The sequence below is a fragment of the Glycine max genome, chromosome 8 (genome assembly GCF_000004515.6).
Source record: "Glycine max cultivar Williams 82 chromosome 8, Glycine_max_v4.0, whole genome shotgun sequence".
In the NCBI taxonomy this organism is placed as follows: Eukaryota; Viridiplantae; Streptophyta; class Magnoliopsida; order Fabales; family Fabaceae; genus Glycine; species Glycine max.
The window spans coordinates 44245797-44263178 of NC_038244.2; the positions used below are offsets into that span (position 1 = coordinate 44245797).

At 33.2% G+C, this 17382-nt stretch overlaps 2 protein-coding genes across 3 annotated transcripts; both read left to right on the forward strand.

The window, feature by feature from the left end:
* Positions 1–3933: 3933 nt before the first annotated feature.
* Positions 3934–7486, forward strand: LOC100786570 (uncharacterized). Its single transcript, XM_041017672.1, has 6 exons — positions 3934–5615; positions 5817–5876; positions 5962–6057; positions 6155–6256; positions 6381–6461; positions 6996–7486. Exons 3-6 carry the CDS (start codon positions 6019–6021, stop codon positions 7317–7319), a joined length of 546 nt encoding a protein of 181 aa, XP_040873606.1. The 5' UTR covers positions 3934–5615; positions 5817–5876; positions 5962–6018; the 3' UTR covers positions 7320–7486.
* A 4600-nt stretch (positions 7487–12086) lies between these two features.
* LOC100787116 (altered inheritance of mitochondria protein 32) lies at positions 12087–15124 on the forward strand. Of its 2 annotated transcripts, none has more exons than XM_014779447.3 (5): positions 12087–12491; positions 13365–13450; positions 13558–13863; positions 14008–14091; positions 14530–15124. In XM_014779447.3, the coding sequence occupies exons 1-5, from the start codon at positions 12156–12158 to the stop codon at positions 14531–14533; spliced, it is 816 nt and encodes a 271-aa protein (XP_014634933.1). In that variant the 5' UTR covers positions 12087–12155; the 3' UTR covers positions 14534–15124. The 2 variants fall into 2 exon arrangements, with proteins under 2 accessions (XP_014634933.1, XP_014634932.1); XM_014779446.3 differs by lacking the exon at positions 14530–15124 and adding an exon at positions 14162–14514.
* The last annotated feature ends 2258 nt before the right edge of the window (positions 15125–17382 follow it).

Genomic DNA, 17382 nt, shown 5'->3' on the forward strand with positions numbered 1-17382 from the left:
AGTTTGCCTATTGGTTCTCTTGACTAATTAAAGTAACATCAATGAAAATAATTGCAGCAGTGATATTTTACTTCAGATCAAGGTCTAACCCAGTCTATATCACTTGTCATATTAGTGTTGTTACACAGGCCCTGATAACAGCATCATGATGCCTGTGCGTTTTTTTTTCTTTATTTCCAGTTCAATACTGTCAAATTACTATTCTAAAGATGCTAATGTTTAATTTTACCTTGTCGTCAATTTAACTCATAAGAAACAAGATTTTATCAATTTGTTCATAATTGGTTAGACAAGGGAAAAATTGACAAGATCTGCATAGTGTCCTACTTTGCATTATGGAGTATGTGATATATCCAATATTTCATATTGCTTCATCCTACATATAATTATTATTCTCAATAAGAATCTCTCTCTCATGTCATGGTACTTTTGGATTTCATCTTGAGACTTGAGAACGAGTGAGTCAAAAATCCTTTCTTCCTACATTTGTTGCAACTAAAAGACTTTTAACATGCTCGGGCTCTTTTAAAAAACTTGTTGTAGGTAATGGACTATGCATCCCTCCCACACTTCTGCAGAAAAGAAGATTCCAAGTCTTCCAAACATCATGCATTAGGAAACACTGAAAATTGTTTCTCCTTCAATCACGCTCTCCATCAACAACTCTACAATCACATCAAGCAACTATCCATCATTGTGGAGCCAATTTCACCAATCAGACAAGGGTCCTTCTATGTTGACATACCATAGCCAGACCCTGACGATGCCAAAATAGGCAAGACCATAGAAACAGAGTTCCCCAAATTGGAGAATCAGAAGAATGGCTTTACCAACTCACTAAATGGTCTTACAGTTAATGGCCATTGAAAGCTATGCTACTAAAGCTACTAGTAACTGTGTTTTTTGGCCTCTCCTGAGCCACTTTTATTTGTTGATTACTTCATGATCCCTTTTGGATAAGGAGGGTTATGCTTGTGAGGTCAAACTTATACCCGGTTATTAGATGTAATATTGTAATGTTTACATCAAGTCCATGCAAAATTCTTCCCACTCTTATACCTTTATGGCATGCACATGAAGCATTATGCAAACTCTCCCCACTCTTATACCTTTATGGCATGCACATGAAGCATTATGCAAACTCTCCCCACCCAAGCAAATATTAATTAAAATATAATAAAATACTTTTATGAAGAATAAATTCTAAACTGCAGAGATATAAGTTCACATCAACCCTGACATGCATGGAGAGTCTAGTTCATGCCACAAAATATGATCAAATGAATTTTGATGCTTTCAAGTCCAAATTAAAAAAAATTATTTTTTATATTTATTAAATTATTCAAAAGGTCTTGGTAGGATTTTTCTCAAAAATCTGCAATAAGCATAAAGAATAAAGAAATATAACATCACTGTCTGCAATTGGAGCCTACAATGCTGAAGCAAAACAGAGGAAAAAATTTGTCTCCTAGTACTCCTAACCTTATCAATGTAAGGCTGAAATTATGATTCATGTTTCATGAAATAGTAGCACGCAATACAGGGATCAACCTATGTTCAAACTTCAATATCTTTCCCTCAATGACCCATACAAAAATTTCCTAGTATCAATGTTGAATTATCAAAATATCTCACCTTTCATTCTTAAATGTTAAAACTTGCTCTTTTCACCATTTTTTAAACTCTACTTGACATGATTATACCAGCCACTTCACAGACTGGTATTAAAGAGAATATATATATATATATATATATATATATATATATATATATATATATATATATATATATATATGTATATATATGAAGAAACACTAAAATTCAAAAGATGCCAATTGACTAATAACTTCATAACAAAGCAAACAGATAACCCAAGTACTCTAAAATAATTTCAATCAACTAGATTTTTCAATGAAAGAGAGAAAAATGTTGCAAAATTTGTCCAATGTAACAGATCCAGAGAGTCAAGCATAATTAACTTTGCCTAAGTAGAATTCCCAACAAGCATGTAGAAAACTACGTGGCATTGTTATTTTACCAGTCTTACAATGTTTATACTTTACATATAAACTGACAAAAGTTTATTGTCCCTAGAATGGTAAGATTTCAGAACAGAAATTATAATATGTAAGTATTTGTTTTTATAGAGATTTAAAAAAACAAAAACTCTGAAAGAAGAAATGTAGCTTATTTGAAACCTACTGCTACAATCACTGCTGATATAAACAGGACAAAAGAGAATGCATACCTCATTGATGACTAACATTTGCCCATTGCTTTTCTTTACCTTCTTTAACTTTCTCAAGAAGTCAATGCAAAAATTAAAATGAAAAAGAAAATGTGGTGAATAGTTATGCCTTTTCATAAATACAAAACATTTCAATTATTCAATGAATAAATAAAAAGAAACACGATTTTGATCTCATCCAAAATGAGCAATGCAAAAACTTGTGACAGCACATGATACACAACATTATTATCCCAGGCTTAAAGGGAGAGATACCATCACAGATTCATGTAAAGCTATTTAATGATATAAAGCAGCTCCAAAGTGGCCTTTCTTGCATTGCCAGAAAACATCAAACATATGTGATCAGCAACACATGAAAAAGCTAGCTGTCTTGTGATGAAAATTTTAAATTTTTTATATTTATTTTTTGGCTATTTTAGTCCTTGGAAACAAGGATGAATAGTAAATTGATTAGAATCCTTCTCTAAGGATTAGAATCTTCCCACTCTTGTACCTTTATGGCACGCACTTGAAGCATTATGCAAACTCTCCCCACCAAAGTCAATATTAAAATAAAATACTTTTATGAAGAATAAATTCTAAATTAATTAAGAAAAGACATTTTGCTATTTTAGTTCTGTACTCTCGGAAACAAGGATGAAAATATTTGGTCAATAACTCAACTAATTTTATTTCCAAAAGACCAATAACAAAACACCATGGGAAACTAACAAAAATACATGTCAAAAAGCAAATTATCCTACAAGAAAGAGGCCCCTAAAATTTACAGGCATAATGAAGAGAGCAAAAAAAGGGAACAGCATCCCAACAAAGATCAATTGCCGTGTTCACTCTCATGAGGCCAATTATTAGAATATCCATATATGTCCATTTGACTAGGCATATTGTGCTGAAACTGCTGCATTTGATGAAACGGATTATGTAGGTTGAACTGCTGCATTTGATGAAACGGATTATGTAGGTTGAACTGCTGCATGGGTTGTGCATGTCGTATTTCATGAGGTTGCGTTGCAAAATTTGGTGGAGGAGGAACCCAATTATCTTGATCAATGCGGGGAGTAACAATCGTGTTAATGTCCTCTAAGGTTATGTCATGAATGCTTTTCCTTTTCCTCTCTTTATTTGGGGTATTCTTGCGTTTGAAGTATTTTTGAGCATGACTTGCAACTTGAAATGGATTTTTTGATGGAACAAATTTCTGTGAAATATATGTCCAACTTTTTCCAACATTCTCAAGCCCAAGGAGAAACGAAATGTGTTCTTCTCTGGTCCAATGTGTGTATTTCTTGCAAGGAACCGATCGGGATGAGTCACCGGCTAACATGACGCGATTGGACTCCATATTCTGCGGAAGCAAGTGGTGTTGGTGGCTGATCGGCGCATGGACCTGACCAGATGCAATGCCATTGAATGTCTCCTCCGGTGACTCGTGTGGTGCTGGAACCAGAGCTGCAGGGGCAGATGTTGCAGAAACCAAATCGGCAAAAGTATAAACCCTCTGAGGTGCAGGAGCATGAACTCTCGGAGGGGAAGGAACCTGAACCCCTCCGGAAATAGGAACAACAGGATCAGGAACTCTCTCAGGGGAAGAATCTTCAGTGCCAAGATCCTTCAAGAACTCATCTAAATCTTGCATGTCAAAATCGAAGTCGACTGAATTCAAGACTGCGTTTGCTTCGTCTTCTTTGTAGCATGGTATGTTCTTTGCCCACTGATCATCTTTTTCCTTAAACCACTGCTCGTCTTCCTCGTCATAATAGAAAGCTTGTTCATCAAGGAACTCAATGGCATTCTTGTTTTCTTCGTGAGACATTCTTTTCTTTTTCCTTTTTCGTGGTTTTCTTGATTTTCTTTTTCTTCTTTCTTGTGTGGTTTTCTTGATCTCAATTGATCCTGTTATATTGAGAGTGAAATTTTAAAATTTGGCGCCAAAAAGCAGAGTTAGTTATAATTGATTATTTAATGAGTAAGTTCCTTCGAAATTTTAAGATTTGAAAAGGCGCCTTCCCTTTTTTTATAAGTCACTTTCAATTTAACGAAAAAACTTGATTGAGATTTTTTATTTAAAAAAAATAAATAGAGGATCTTATTAGAGTTTTCTAAGAAATCAGGACCTTATCGAATAGTTTTAAATAATTAGAAGAATAAGTTGAATATTAAACCAATTTTTAATAAAAGAAAAAAGATTGAGCTATGTCAGCAGAACGGAATAGACCTTAGCACAGTAGACGTTAGCTATGTCAGCAGTCGCTCTTGGTAATATTCATTTTTATGGATCTTCACCTGTTTCACTCAGAGTCTGGTTTAATTGTCAAAAGATTGCATTTCAGGTACTTCCTCAATCTTGGTTGAAGAAAATGGTTAGTTATGACTTGAAAGCTGATCACTTTTATATGTATACATCAATTTCATGAGTATCAATTTTTACCTCGTCACTATGTTGTCATTTTTCCATTATAGCAAAGATTGGGTTTAGTTATACACAACGTATGATTCAAATGGGTGGATTTGGATTTGATCCTTCAAAGGTACAAATATTATTGGTTTTCTCTATATTTTTTATAATTTTAAAGATCAATCATTGAAAATTATCATGTGATTCCCCTTCCCCCGGGCCATACCACAAGGTAAAAGGGATAATTTGTTTCAATGTGGTTTACTCTCTGTAGGTGCATTCTTCTAAGTGTATAAGGAAAAAAGAATACTCTTTTGCTAAGGATTTGGGGGTATTTGTAAAAGCTTATTTGAGCTTATGAAAATGACTTATATTATAACCTTTTTAGCTTATGAAATAAGCTCTTATTTGATATGAGATTATTATATATTAGTCATTAAGTTCAGACACACCCTTAGCTAATTGTCTGGATATTATTAGATGTACTAAGTGTGGCTGGGATAAACTTTGCCCTGGCTTTGTAGTAAGGTCATTAATTTTGAATGATGAAAATGGGAAAATACAGTGTTCAAACATGGAGTAGTTAAAGACATAAATGTGACTCAAATGAATCCTAGTGTATTCTCTAACAAAGTAATCTCAAATCTCAATCTTACTTCTGCTGTCTTTTAATATTTTTTTCAGGCTATAAGTGCTGAGAAAGACAATCTTGACATAACCCAGCATGACTGGGCCTTACCGAATTTTGAGCAGCTTGCTGAAGCTGTGTTGAGGCAAGTCGTCAGTTAACCATGTTATGATGTAGGAAGCTTAATTTCTTTCTTTTTTGGCTGAATTTTACCAGGGTCTACCTGTCATTGCTGTTGGTGTTGGTCTCAGTACATATGATAAAGCATCTGTATGGATATTTATCATCTTACCTTTACATAGACTGCACCAATTCATTAGCGATTCCTTACTGGACTAGAGGTCTTTTTTCTTTTCCTGGAAAACTTCAATTTCTGAGAATCTTTTAGCACCTTACAAGGTTTCTTCAATAGACATTAACAATTGCACTACTCTACATAAATGCTTCAGTGTTTGGTGTCTGCTGCCTATGTTCCTCAACGTCGCATCTAAGCTCTTTTAAATTATCTATTTGATATTAAATTGCCAGTTCTTTTTGTTCAGGAAAAATACTGTATACAATCACACATCCAACTGAATGAATATAGGGATCAAGTGATCTTGGTGAGTACCATAGACTGCTTAGTTAATCTTAGAAATTCTCTGATGCTCTCGTAGCATATTCAGTTATTTGAAATTTTTATTTCAGCCAACAGCTACAAGGAAACATGGACAATACATTGGCACCACTGTGAAAGTCTTGGATATGACTGGTTTAAAATTTTCAGCATTGAATCAATTGAGGGTATGCCCGTACTTTAGGGAAAATATTTGTTTTTTTCCTTCTCCCAGTCTCCCCTTTTCTTCATAGTTGACAGCCTCTGTTTGATCACCTTCTACAGTTGTTGACTGCATTATCTACAATAGATGACTTGAACTATCTGGAAAAGACAGACACATACTATATTGTTAATGTGCCATATGTATTCTCAGCATGCTGGAAGGTTTGTGCATGTCTTAATGTTTGAAGAGTTTGGACTGCTTCACTTTCATCCTTAATTTCATAAACATCATTCAAAACCCAAACATTAACGGCTGAAATATTTTTTCTTCAATAATATTTGGAAGGTTGTGAAGCCTCTTTTGCAAGAAAGAACAAGGAGAAATATCCAGGTGCTGCAAGGTTGTGGGAAGGAGGAATTACTGAAGGTAAATATCAACATTATTTTCAAGGATCTATTTTTAGCTCTCACAATATCACCAATGCCATATGTATAGAGTTTGCCTGTTGGTTCTCTTGACAAATTAAAGTAACATCAATGAAAATAATTGCAGCAGTGATATTTTACTTCTAGGTCTAACCCAATCTATATCACTTGTCATATTAGTGTTGTTACACTAGCCCTGATAACAGCATCATGATGCCTGTGCGTTTTTTTTTTCTTGTTTCCAGTTCAATACTGTCAAATTACTATTCTAGAGATGCTAATGTTTAATTTTATCTTGTCGTCAATTTAACTCATAAGAAACAAGATTTTATCAATTTGTTTATAACTGGTTAGACAAGGGAAAATTTGACAAGATCTGCATAGTGTCCTACTTTGCATTGTGGAGTATGTGATGTATCCAATATTTCCTCATATTGCTTCATCATATATATAATTATTATTCTCAATAAGAATCTCTCCCTCTCTCTCTCATGTCATGGTACTTTTGGATTTCATCTCTTAAAACTTGTTGTAGGTAATGGACTATGCATCCCTCCCACACTTCTGTAGAAAAGAAGATTCCAAGTCTTCCAAACATCATGCATTAGGAAAAACTGGAAATTGTTTCTCCTTCAATCACGCTTTCCATCAACAACTCTACAATCACATCAAGCAACAATCCATCATTGTGGAGTCAATTTCACCAATCAGACATGGGTCCTTCTATGTAGAGATACAAGAGTCAGACCCTGATGATGCCAAAATAGCCAAGACCATAGAAACTGAGTTCCACAAATTGGAGAATCAGAAGAATGGCTTTAGCAACTCACTAAATGGTCTGACAGTTAATGGCCATTGAAAGCAATGCTACTAAAGCTACTAGTAACTGTGTTTTTTGGCCTGTCCTGAGCCACTTTTATTTGTTGATTACTTTATCATCCCTTTTGGATAAGGAGGGTTATACTTGTGAGGTCAAACTTATAGCCGGTTATTAGATGTAATATTGTAATGTTTACATCAAGTCCATGCAAAAATCTTCCCACTCTTATATCTTTATGGCATGCACTTGAAGCATTATGCAAACTCTCCCCACCCATGCAAATATTAATTAAAATACGATAAAATACTTTTATGAAGAATAAATTCTAAACTGCAGAGATATAAGTTCACATCAACCCTGACGTGCATGGAGAGACTAGTTCATGCAACCAAAAATAATCAAATGAATTTTGATGCTTTCAAGTCCAAATTAACAATTTTTATTTTTTATGATTATTAAATTATTCAAAAGATCTTGGTAGGATTTTTCTCAAAAATCTGCAATAAGCATACAGAATAAAGAAATATAACATCACTGTCTGCAATTGGAGCCTACAATGCTGAAGCAAAACAGAGGAAAAAATTTGTCTCCTAGTACTCCTAACCTTATCAAAGTATGGCTGAAATCTATGACGCATGTTTCATGAACCTATGTCCAAACTTCAATATCTTTCCCTCAATGACTCATACAAAAATTTCCTAGTATCTGTATAAATTAAACAACTTTGAGCCAGCGGCCCCAAGAAAAATCAGTTACAATGTTGAATTGTCAAAATATCTCACGTTTCATTCTTAAATGTTAAAACTTGCTCTTTTCACAATTTTTATAACTCTACTTACATGATTATACCAGCCACTTCACAGACTGGTATTAAAGAGAATATATATATATATATATATATGTATATATATATATATATATATATATATATATGAAGAAACACTGGAATTCAAAAGATGCCAATTGACTAATAACTTCATAACAAAGCAAACAGATAACCCAAGTACTCTAAACAAATTTCAATTAACTAGATTTTTCAATGAAAGAGAGAAAAATGTTGCAAAATGTGTCCATTGTAACAGATTCAGAGAGTCAAGCATAATTAACTTTGCCTAAGTAGAATTCCCAACAAGCATGTAGAAAACTACGTGGCATTGTTATTTTACCAGTCTTACAATGTTTATACTTTACATATAAACTGACAAAAGTTGTTTGTCCCTAGAATGGTGAGATTTCAGAACAGAAATTATAATATGTAAGTATTTGCTTTTATAGAGATTTAAAAAAAAACAAACTCTGAAGGAAGAAATGTAGCTTATTTGCAACCTACTGCTACAATCACTGTTGATGTAAACAGGACAAAAGAGAATGCATACCTCATTGATGACTAACATTTGCCCATTGCTTTTCTTTACCTTCTTTAACTTTCTCAAGAAGTCAACGCAAAAATTAAAATGAAAAAGAAAATGTGGTGAATAGTTATGCTTTTTCAGAAATACAAAACATTTCAATTATTCAATGAATAAATAAAAAGAAACATGATTTTGATCTCATCCAAAATGAGCAATGCAAAAACTTGTGACAGCACATGATAGACAACATTATTATCCCAGGCTTAAAGGGAGAGATACCATCACAGATTCATGTAAAGCTATTTGGTGATGTAAAGCAGCACCAAAGTGACCTTTCTTGCATTGCCAGAAAACATCAAACATATGTGTGATCAGCAATACATTAAAAAGCTAGCAGTCTTGTGATGAAAATTTTAAATTTTTTATATTTACTTTTTTGCTATTTTAGTCCTTGGAAACAAGGATGAATACTAAATTGATTAGAATCCTTCTCTAAGGATTAGAATCTTCCCACTCTTGTACCTTTATGGCACGCACTTGAAGCATTATGCAAACTCTCCCCACCGAAGTCAATATTAAAATAAAATACAATAAAATACTTTTATGAAGAATAAATTCTAAATTGATTAAGAAAAGACATTTTGCTATTTTAGTTCTGTACTCTCGGAAACAAGGATGAAAATATTCGGTCAATAACTCAACTAATTTTATTTCCAGAAGACCAATAACAAAACATCATGGGAATCTAGACAAAAATACATGTCAAGGCAAATTATCCTACAAGAAAGAGGCCCCTAAAATTTACAGGCATAATGAAGAGAGCAAAAAAAGGGAACAGCATCCCAACAAAGATCAATTGGCATGTTCACTGTCGTGAGGCCAATTATTAGAATATCCATATATGTTCATTTGACTAGGCATATTGTGCTGAAACTGCTGCATTTGATGAAACGGATTATGTTGGTTGAACTGCTGCATGGGTTGTGCATGTCGTATTTCATGTGGTTGCGCTGCAAAATTTGGTGGAGGAGGAACCCAATTATGTTGATCAATGCAGGGAGTAACAATCGTGTTAATGTCCTCTAAGGTTATGTCATGAATGCTTTTCCTTTTCCTCTCTTTCTTTGGGTTATTCTTGCGTTTGAAGTATTTTTGAGCATGACTTGCAACTTGAAATGGATTTTTTGATGGAACAAATTTCTGTAAAATATATGTCCAACTTTTCTTTCCAACATTCTCAAGCCCAAGGAGAAACGAAATGTGTTGTTATCTGGTCCAATGTGTGTATTTCTTGCAAGGAACCGATCGGGATGAGTCACCGGCTAACATGACACGATTGGACTCCATATTCTGCGGAAGCAAGTGGTGTTGGTGGCTGATCAGTGCATGGACCTGACCAGATGCAATGCCATTGAATGTCTCCTCCGGTGACTCGTGTGGTGCTGGAACCCGAGCTGTAGGGGCACATGTAGCAGAAACCAAATTGGCAAAAGTATAAACCCTCTGAGGTGCAGGAGCATGAACTCTAGGAGGGGAAGGAACCTGAACCCGTCCAGAAATAAGAGGAGTAACAGGAATAATAGGATTAGGAACTCTCTCAGGGGAAGAATCTTCAGTGCCAAGAACCATCAAGAACTCATCTAAATCTTGCATGTCAAAATCGAAGTGGACTGAATTCAAGACTACGTTTGCTGCGTCTTCTTTGTAGCATGGTATGTTCTTTGCCCACTGATCATCTTTTTCCTTAAACCACTGCTCATCTTCCTTGTCATAATAGAAAGCTTGTTCATCAAGGAACTCAATGACATTCTTTTTTTATTTGTGAGACATTCTTTTCTTTTGCTTTTTTCTTGTGGTTTTCTTGATTTTCTTTTTCTTCTTTCTTTTGTGATTTTCTTGATTTCAATTTATCCTGTTATATTGAGAGAGAAATTTTAAAATTTGCCTCCAAAGATCAGAGTCAATTATGATTGATTATTTAATGAGTAAGTTGCTTCAAGACTTTAAGATTTCAAAAGGCGCCTTTCCTTTTTTATACCCGTTTCAGTATGTTATAATTTAGGCAAATCTATTATTAACTAAATCTGCATTTTTTTTATGTCAATGAGAATAGTTTCAAAATAGTATTATTCCAAAGTAAAGATAAAATTTTACAATATGAAATACACTCAAAGAATTAACATATTAGTTTGATGAATTTTTAAATTTATAAATTTATTTTAAAAAGTTCTTAAAATTTAGATAGGGAAAATATCACAGTTTGAATTCTTATGATCAAAGAAGTTTTGGATAATATATCTTTAGTTAAATATCTTTTGGTGAGATATATGATTTTTTAAGGCACCTTAGGGTAAAAAAATAAAAATGAGTATTACAGTCCTTATTTTAATTATTTATAACAATTATAGATAACCACAATAGTTTTTAATCTCTTATAATAATTATATATAACAATACTATTTCCATTATTTATAAGAATTATTTACATTAATTACTATTAATTATTATTTATAGGTTTAATTGTATTTTTCTTTTTCCAATAGGGTTGTGAGTTGAGTAACCATTTATTTATAATTTTCTCTTTATAATAAAATATTTGCAGCATCCAAAGATGTAGATACAATTGATGGAAGTCTACTATTAATCTTGTGTTTGTAAAATATTTATCTTATTGTCATTCTAAATTTTTATCATGAAAATTTATAAAATATAAAACATGTATCTTTCATCTCATCCTATTGTCATTCTCAACTAATTATATTTTTTTTATTTCAATATTAGTTATAAATTATGAGTACTATTGGGTATATGAAACAATTGGAAGAAAATTATTTTATGTTAATTAGTGATTTTAAGTTCAAGTTTTAAATATATAGTTAAATAATTGTATTAAATATTTAAAAAAGTTTTGCTATCGGTCTTGTCTCACATAAGAAATAAATGCGGTTTGTGGAGAAAAAATAATGATATAAATTACGAGTACCGTCTTTATTCTTCATAAATTAATGAGTGAGATATTTATATATCTTATTGTTATTTACCTTTGAGTTGTTCTTTTCATTATACAATTATAATATTAAAATATTTTATCTTTTCATCTATATATTTTAATTTATTATATTTTCTAAAAAGTGAACATGTACACTATATATTTACACATTTTGTGAAATAAAACAAACAACTTAAAAATTTATAATCGTGTTTTATTTTACTAAAGTTTCTCCTACATAACATGAGTTAAAATTACTCCCTAATCAAAACTTTTTTTTTGAAAGACACTAATCAAAACCTTTTTATCAATGGTTAAAGTTTCTTATTTTCTTAAAATATTTACTTTAAAATAATTAAAATATAATCATAAAATAATGGCACCTTCTCACCTATGCAGCAAATATAACAGGCATTTAATGATATAGATTTAGATTAAACTCCATAATAGCAATGTAAAAAAAAAACGATTCCACAGTAAACACGGTACACTTCACCACACAAGAACACAGCCTCTCCTCTAAAAAAACAAAACATGACCAAAGAGAAAATAAAAAAAGAAAAAACACTGCACACACTTCACAGTGTTCACTCTCGCAAGTTGCAAGGTGCAATCACTTCCACACTCACTCACTTGCCGTCATTCTCGTTCTTTTTCTTCTTCAAAAAAGCTTCGAGCTTTAGCGTTTGTACGATGATGGGTAGCGGCGACACGTCTTCTTCTTCGGACTTCTTCTGCCGCCGCCATGTGTTCCTCTGCTACAAGAACCCCGCCGTGTGGCCGCCGCGCATTGAGGCTGCTGAATTTGATCGCCTGCCAAGGTATCTCCACGCCGCCATCAATGCCAGAAAGCCTCATATCAAGAAAGAGGTTGTTTGCTTTTGTTTTGGCCTCATAGTTTTTTGGTTTGGTTTGGTGTCTTTTGTTTTGTATTTTTAATCTTTTTTTTTTTTGTTTAAAAGATGATTCTTTTTTGGTAGCTAGGGAGAGAAGGAGAGTGAGAAAGGTTGTTCTTGTTTGTTCTACCAAGGGGCAATGTACTAGTTTTGGGATCTTTTGCTGCTTTATATATTGGTTCCTTTTTTTTGCCTAAGACTATTTATGGATGTCTAAGTGTGATTGGAATGGAATGGAGTGTGGTTGAAAGTAATGGAACAGGATAGAATCTAGTCAACATTCTGTTGTTTAATTATTTTTATGATATATCCCCTAGTCCGAGTTTCTGATGCTCGGTATCTATGATGAATTAGCGTTTGACTCTTGACTAGTGGATACCCTGGCTTCCAAAACCAACCAATAAATCATTTTTATGATTGAATGATGAAATGGAAGGGCTTCAGCCCCATACTTGGGGAAGTAAATGTAAAGTATTGGATGGAATGGAACAGAATGGAATGACTTTTGTTATACTTTAAATGGAATGACTTTTATTTTACTTTAAACTATCTAAAGATTCTAAACAATGGAATCTAGTATCATTTCGTTCCATTCCTTCTCATCAATCCAAATGTAGCCTAGAGTATGAGGTGGGGTGGTTTGATTTAAGTTTTTTTTTTTGTTTTTTTGTTTTATTCATTTATGAAGTTTTCTTACTAAATTATATATGAATTGCATGATTTGTGGATTTTGTTTTTAGAGATGACCTACCAATGCAGTGAAAATGCTGTTTGTATTTAGTGATATTTATTCGTTATATAGATTAAGCTAACTGTGGCTAATTGTTTTGGACTTGTCATTTGCTAGACCTGCTTAACAATATGTGAGGGGCATGATGGGACTGAAACATCAAATGGAGATGTATTAATTTTTCCAGACATGATCAGATATAGGTTAGTACTTATAGTTCCAGTTCTGTTTCATAGCTTCTAATTCCCCTATAAAAGTTCTCCTTTGTTTGCTTAATTCCTTATTAACATTAGTTTTAGTGAAATTGCAGGAGATTAACCCATTTTGATGTTGAGACATTTGTTGAAGAAGTTCTAGTCAAAGAAGGAGAATGGCTTCCTGGAAATCCTGAATCATTAAAAGCTTCATATGTTTTCGTGTGTTCACATGGATCCCGTGATCGTAGGTGTGGGGTTTTTGGACCTATCTTGGTCAGTAGATTCAGGGAAGAGATAGAATTACATGGTCTTCAAGGCAAAGTGTTGATTAGCTCGTGCTCGCACATTGGGGGAAACAAGTATGCTGGAAATGTCATTATATTTGGATCAAGTAACAACAGAGAAGTCACTGGGCACTTGTAAGGAGGAGATTTCCCCTGGTTATTAACATTTCGTTCAGCAGATCTTTCCATTTCTTTAAAATCGAGAAATACCTGTATAACATTTTTATCTTTAATTTTGATATTAAGCTGACCACTATTCTTTTTAACTAAACTATCTAGGTATGGATATGTTACTCCAGATGATGTACCTTTATTGTTTCACCAGCATATCATTAAAGGGGAGATTTTTGACTCACTATGGAGGTAATTTTTATCTATGATATTTTCATTAGTATTGAATTTTAAAGGGTTTTTTTTTTTTTTTTCCTTTTAGTTCCATCCTTCAAAAGACACTAGCAAGGATTGCTCTCGTGCTGGTCTTTTGGAGCAGAAACTGGGTCTGTTGGGTTAGAAGTTAATTTTATATAATGTTTTGTCAGAGTAGACCAACAAAGGTTGTGCCTGAGGTGGAAATTTTAGCTATGTTCATAAAGTTTGTTGTCATTTCCAATATTTCATATTGCTTCATCCTACATATAATTATTATTCTCAATAAGAATCTCTCTCTCTCTCTTGTCATGGTACTTTTGGATTTCATCTTGAGACTTGAGAACGAAGTGAGTCAAAAATCCTTTCTTCCTACATTTGTTACAACTAAAACACTTTTAACATGCTCGGGCTCTTTTAAAAAACTTGTTGTAGGTAATGGACTATGCATCCCTCCCACACTTCTGCAGAAAAGAAGATTCCAAGTCTTCCAAACATCATGCATTAGGAAACATTGGAAATTGTTTCTCCTTCAATCACGCCTTCCATCAACAACTCTACAATCACATCAAGCAACAATCCATCATTGTGGAGTCAATTTCACCAATCAGACAAGGGGCCTTCTATGTAGACATACCAGAGCCAGACCCTGATGATGCCAAAATAGCCAAGACCATAGAAACTGAGTTCCACAAATTGGAGAATCAGAAGAATGGATTTACCAACTCACTAATTGGTCTTACAGTTAATGGCCATTGAAAGCTATGCTACTAAAGCTACTAGTAACTGTGTTTTTTGGCCTGTCCTGAGCCACTTTTATTTGTTGATAACTATATGATCCCTTTTTGATTAGGAGGGTTATGCTTGTGAGGTCAAACTTATACCCGGTTATAAGTTGTAACATTGTAATGTTTACATCAAGTCCATGCAAAATTCTTCCCACTCTTATACCTTTATGGCATGCACATGAAGCATTATGCAAGCTCTCCCCACCCAAGCAAATATTAATTAAAATACAATAAAATACTTTTATGAAGAATAAATTCTAAACTGCAGAGATATAAGTTCACATCAACCCTGACGTGCATGGAGAGACTAGTTCATGCCACCAAATATAATCAAATGAATTTTGATGCTTTTAAGTCCAAATTAACAATATTTATTTTTTATATTTATTAAATTATTCAAAAGATCTTGGTAGGATTTTTCTCAAAAATCTGCAATAAGCATACAGAATAAAGAAATATAACATCACTGTCTGCAATTGGAGCCTACAATGCTGAAGCAAAACAGAGGAAAAAATTTGTCTCCTAGTACTCCTAACCTTATCAATGTATGGCTGAAATCTATGATGCATGTTTCATGAAATAGTAGCACGCAATACTGGGATCAACCTATGTCCACACTTCAATATCTTTCACTCAATGACCCATACAAAAATTTTCGTATCTGTATAAATTAAACAACTTTGAGCCAGCGGCCCCAAGAAAAATCAGTTACAATGTTGAATTGTCAAAATATCTCACGTTTCATTCTTAAATGTTAAAACTTGCTCTTTTCACAATTTTTATAACTCTACTTACATGATTATACCAGCCACTTCACAGACTGGTATTAAAGAGAATATATATATATATATATATATATATATATATATATATATATATATGTATATGAAGAAACACTGGAATTCAAAAGATGCCAATTGACTAATAACTTCATAACAAAGCAAACAGATAACCCAAGTACACTAAACAAATTTCAATTAACTAGATTTTTCAATGAAAGAGAGAAAAATGTTGCAAAATGTGTCCATTGTAACAGATTCAGAGAGTCAAGAATAATTAACTTTGCCTAAGTAGAATTCCCAACAAGCATGTAGAAAACTACGTGGCATTGTTATTTTACCAGTCTTACAATGTTTATACTTTACATATAAACTGACAAAAGTTGTTTGTCCCTAGAATGGTGAGATTTCAGAACAGAAATTATAATATGTAAGTATTTGTTTTTATAGAGATTTAAAAAAAAACAAACTCTGAAGGAAGAAATGTAGCTTATTTGCAACCTACTGCTACAATCACTGTTGATGTAAACAGGACAAAAGAGAATGCATACCTCATTGATGACTAACATTTGCCCATTGCTTTTCTTTACCTTCTTTAACTTTCTCAAGAAGTCAACGCAAAAATTAAAATGAAAAAGAAAATGTGGTGAATAGTTATGCTTTTTCAGAAATACAAAACATTTCAATTATTCAATGAATAAATAAAAAGAAACATGATTTTGATCTCATCCAAAATGAGCAATGCAAAAACTTGTGACAGCACATGATACACAACATTATTATCCCAGGCTTAAAGGGAGAGATACCATCACAGATTCATGTAAAGCTATTTGGTGGTGTAAAGCAGCACCAAAGTGACCTTTCTTGCATTGCCAGAAAACATCAAACATATGTGTGATCAGCAATACATTAAAAAGCTAGCAGTCTTGTGATGAAAATTTTAAATTTTTTATATTTATTTTTTGGCTATTTTAGTCCTTGGAAACAAGGATGAATACTAAATTGATTAGAATCCTTCTCTAAGGATTAGAATCTTCCCACTCTTGTACCTTTATGGCACGCACTTGAAGCATTATGCAAACTCTCCCCACCGAAGTCAATATTAAAATAAAATACAATAAAATACTTTTATGAAGAATAAAGTCTAAATTGATTAAGAAAAGACATTTTGCTATTTTAGTTCTGTACTCTCGGAAACAAGGATGAAAATATTCGGTCAATAACTCAACTAATTTTATTTCCAGAAGACCAATAACAAAACATCATGGGAAACTAGACAAAAATACATGTCAAGGCAAATTATCCTACAAGAAAGAGGCCCCTAAAATTTACAGGCATAATGAAGAGAGCAAAAAAAGGGAACAGCATCCCAACAAAGATCAATTGGCGTGTTCACTGTCGTGAGGCCAATTATTAGAATATCCATATATGTTCATTTGACTAGGCATAATGTGCTGAAACTGCTGCATTTGATGAAACGGAATATGTTGGTTGAACTGCTGCATGGGTTGTGCATGTCGTATTTCATGTGGTTGCGCTGCAAAATTTGGTGGAGGAGGAACCCAATTATGTTGATCAATGCGGGGAGTAACAATCGTGTTAATGTCCTCTAAGGTTATGTCATGAATGCTTTTCCTTTTCCTCTCTTTCTTTGGGTTATTCTTGCGTTTGAAGTATTTTTGAGCATGACTTGCAACTTGAAATGGATTTTTTGATGGAAC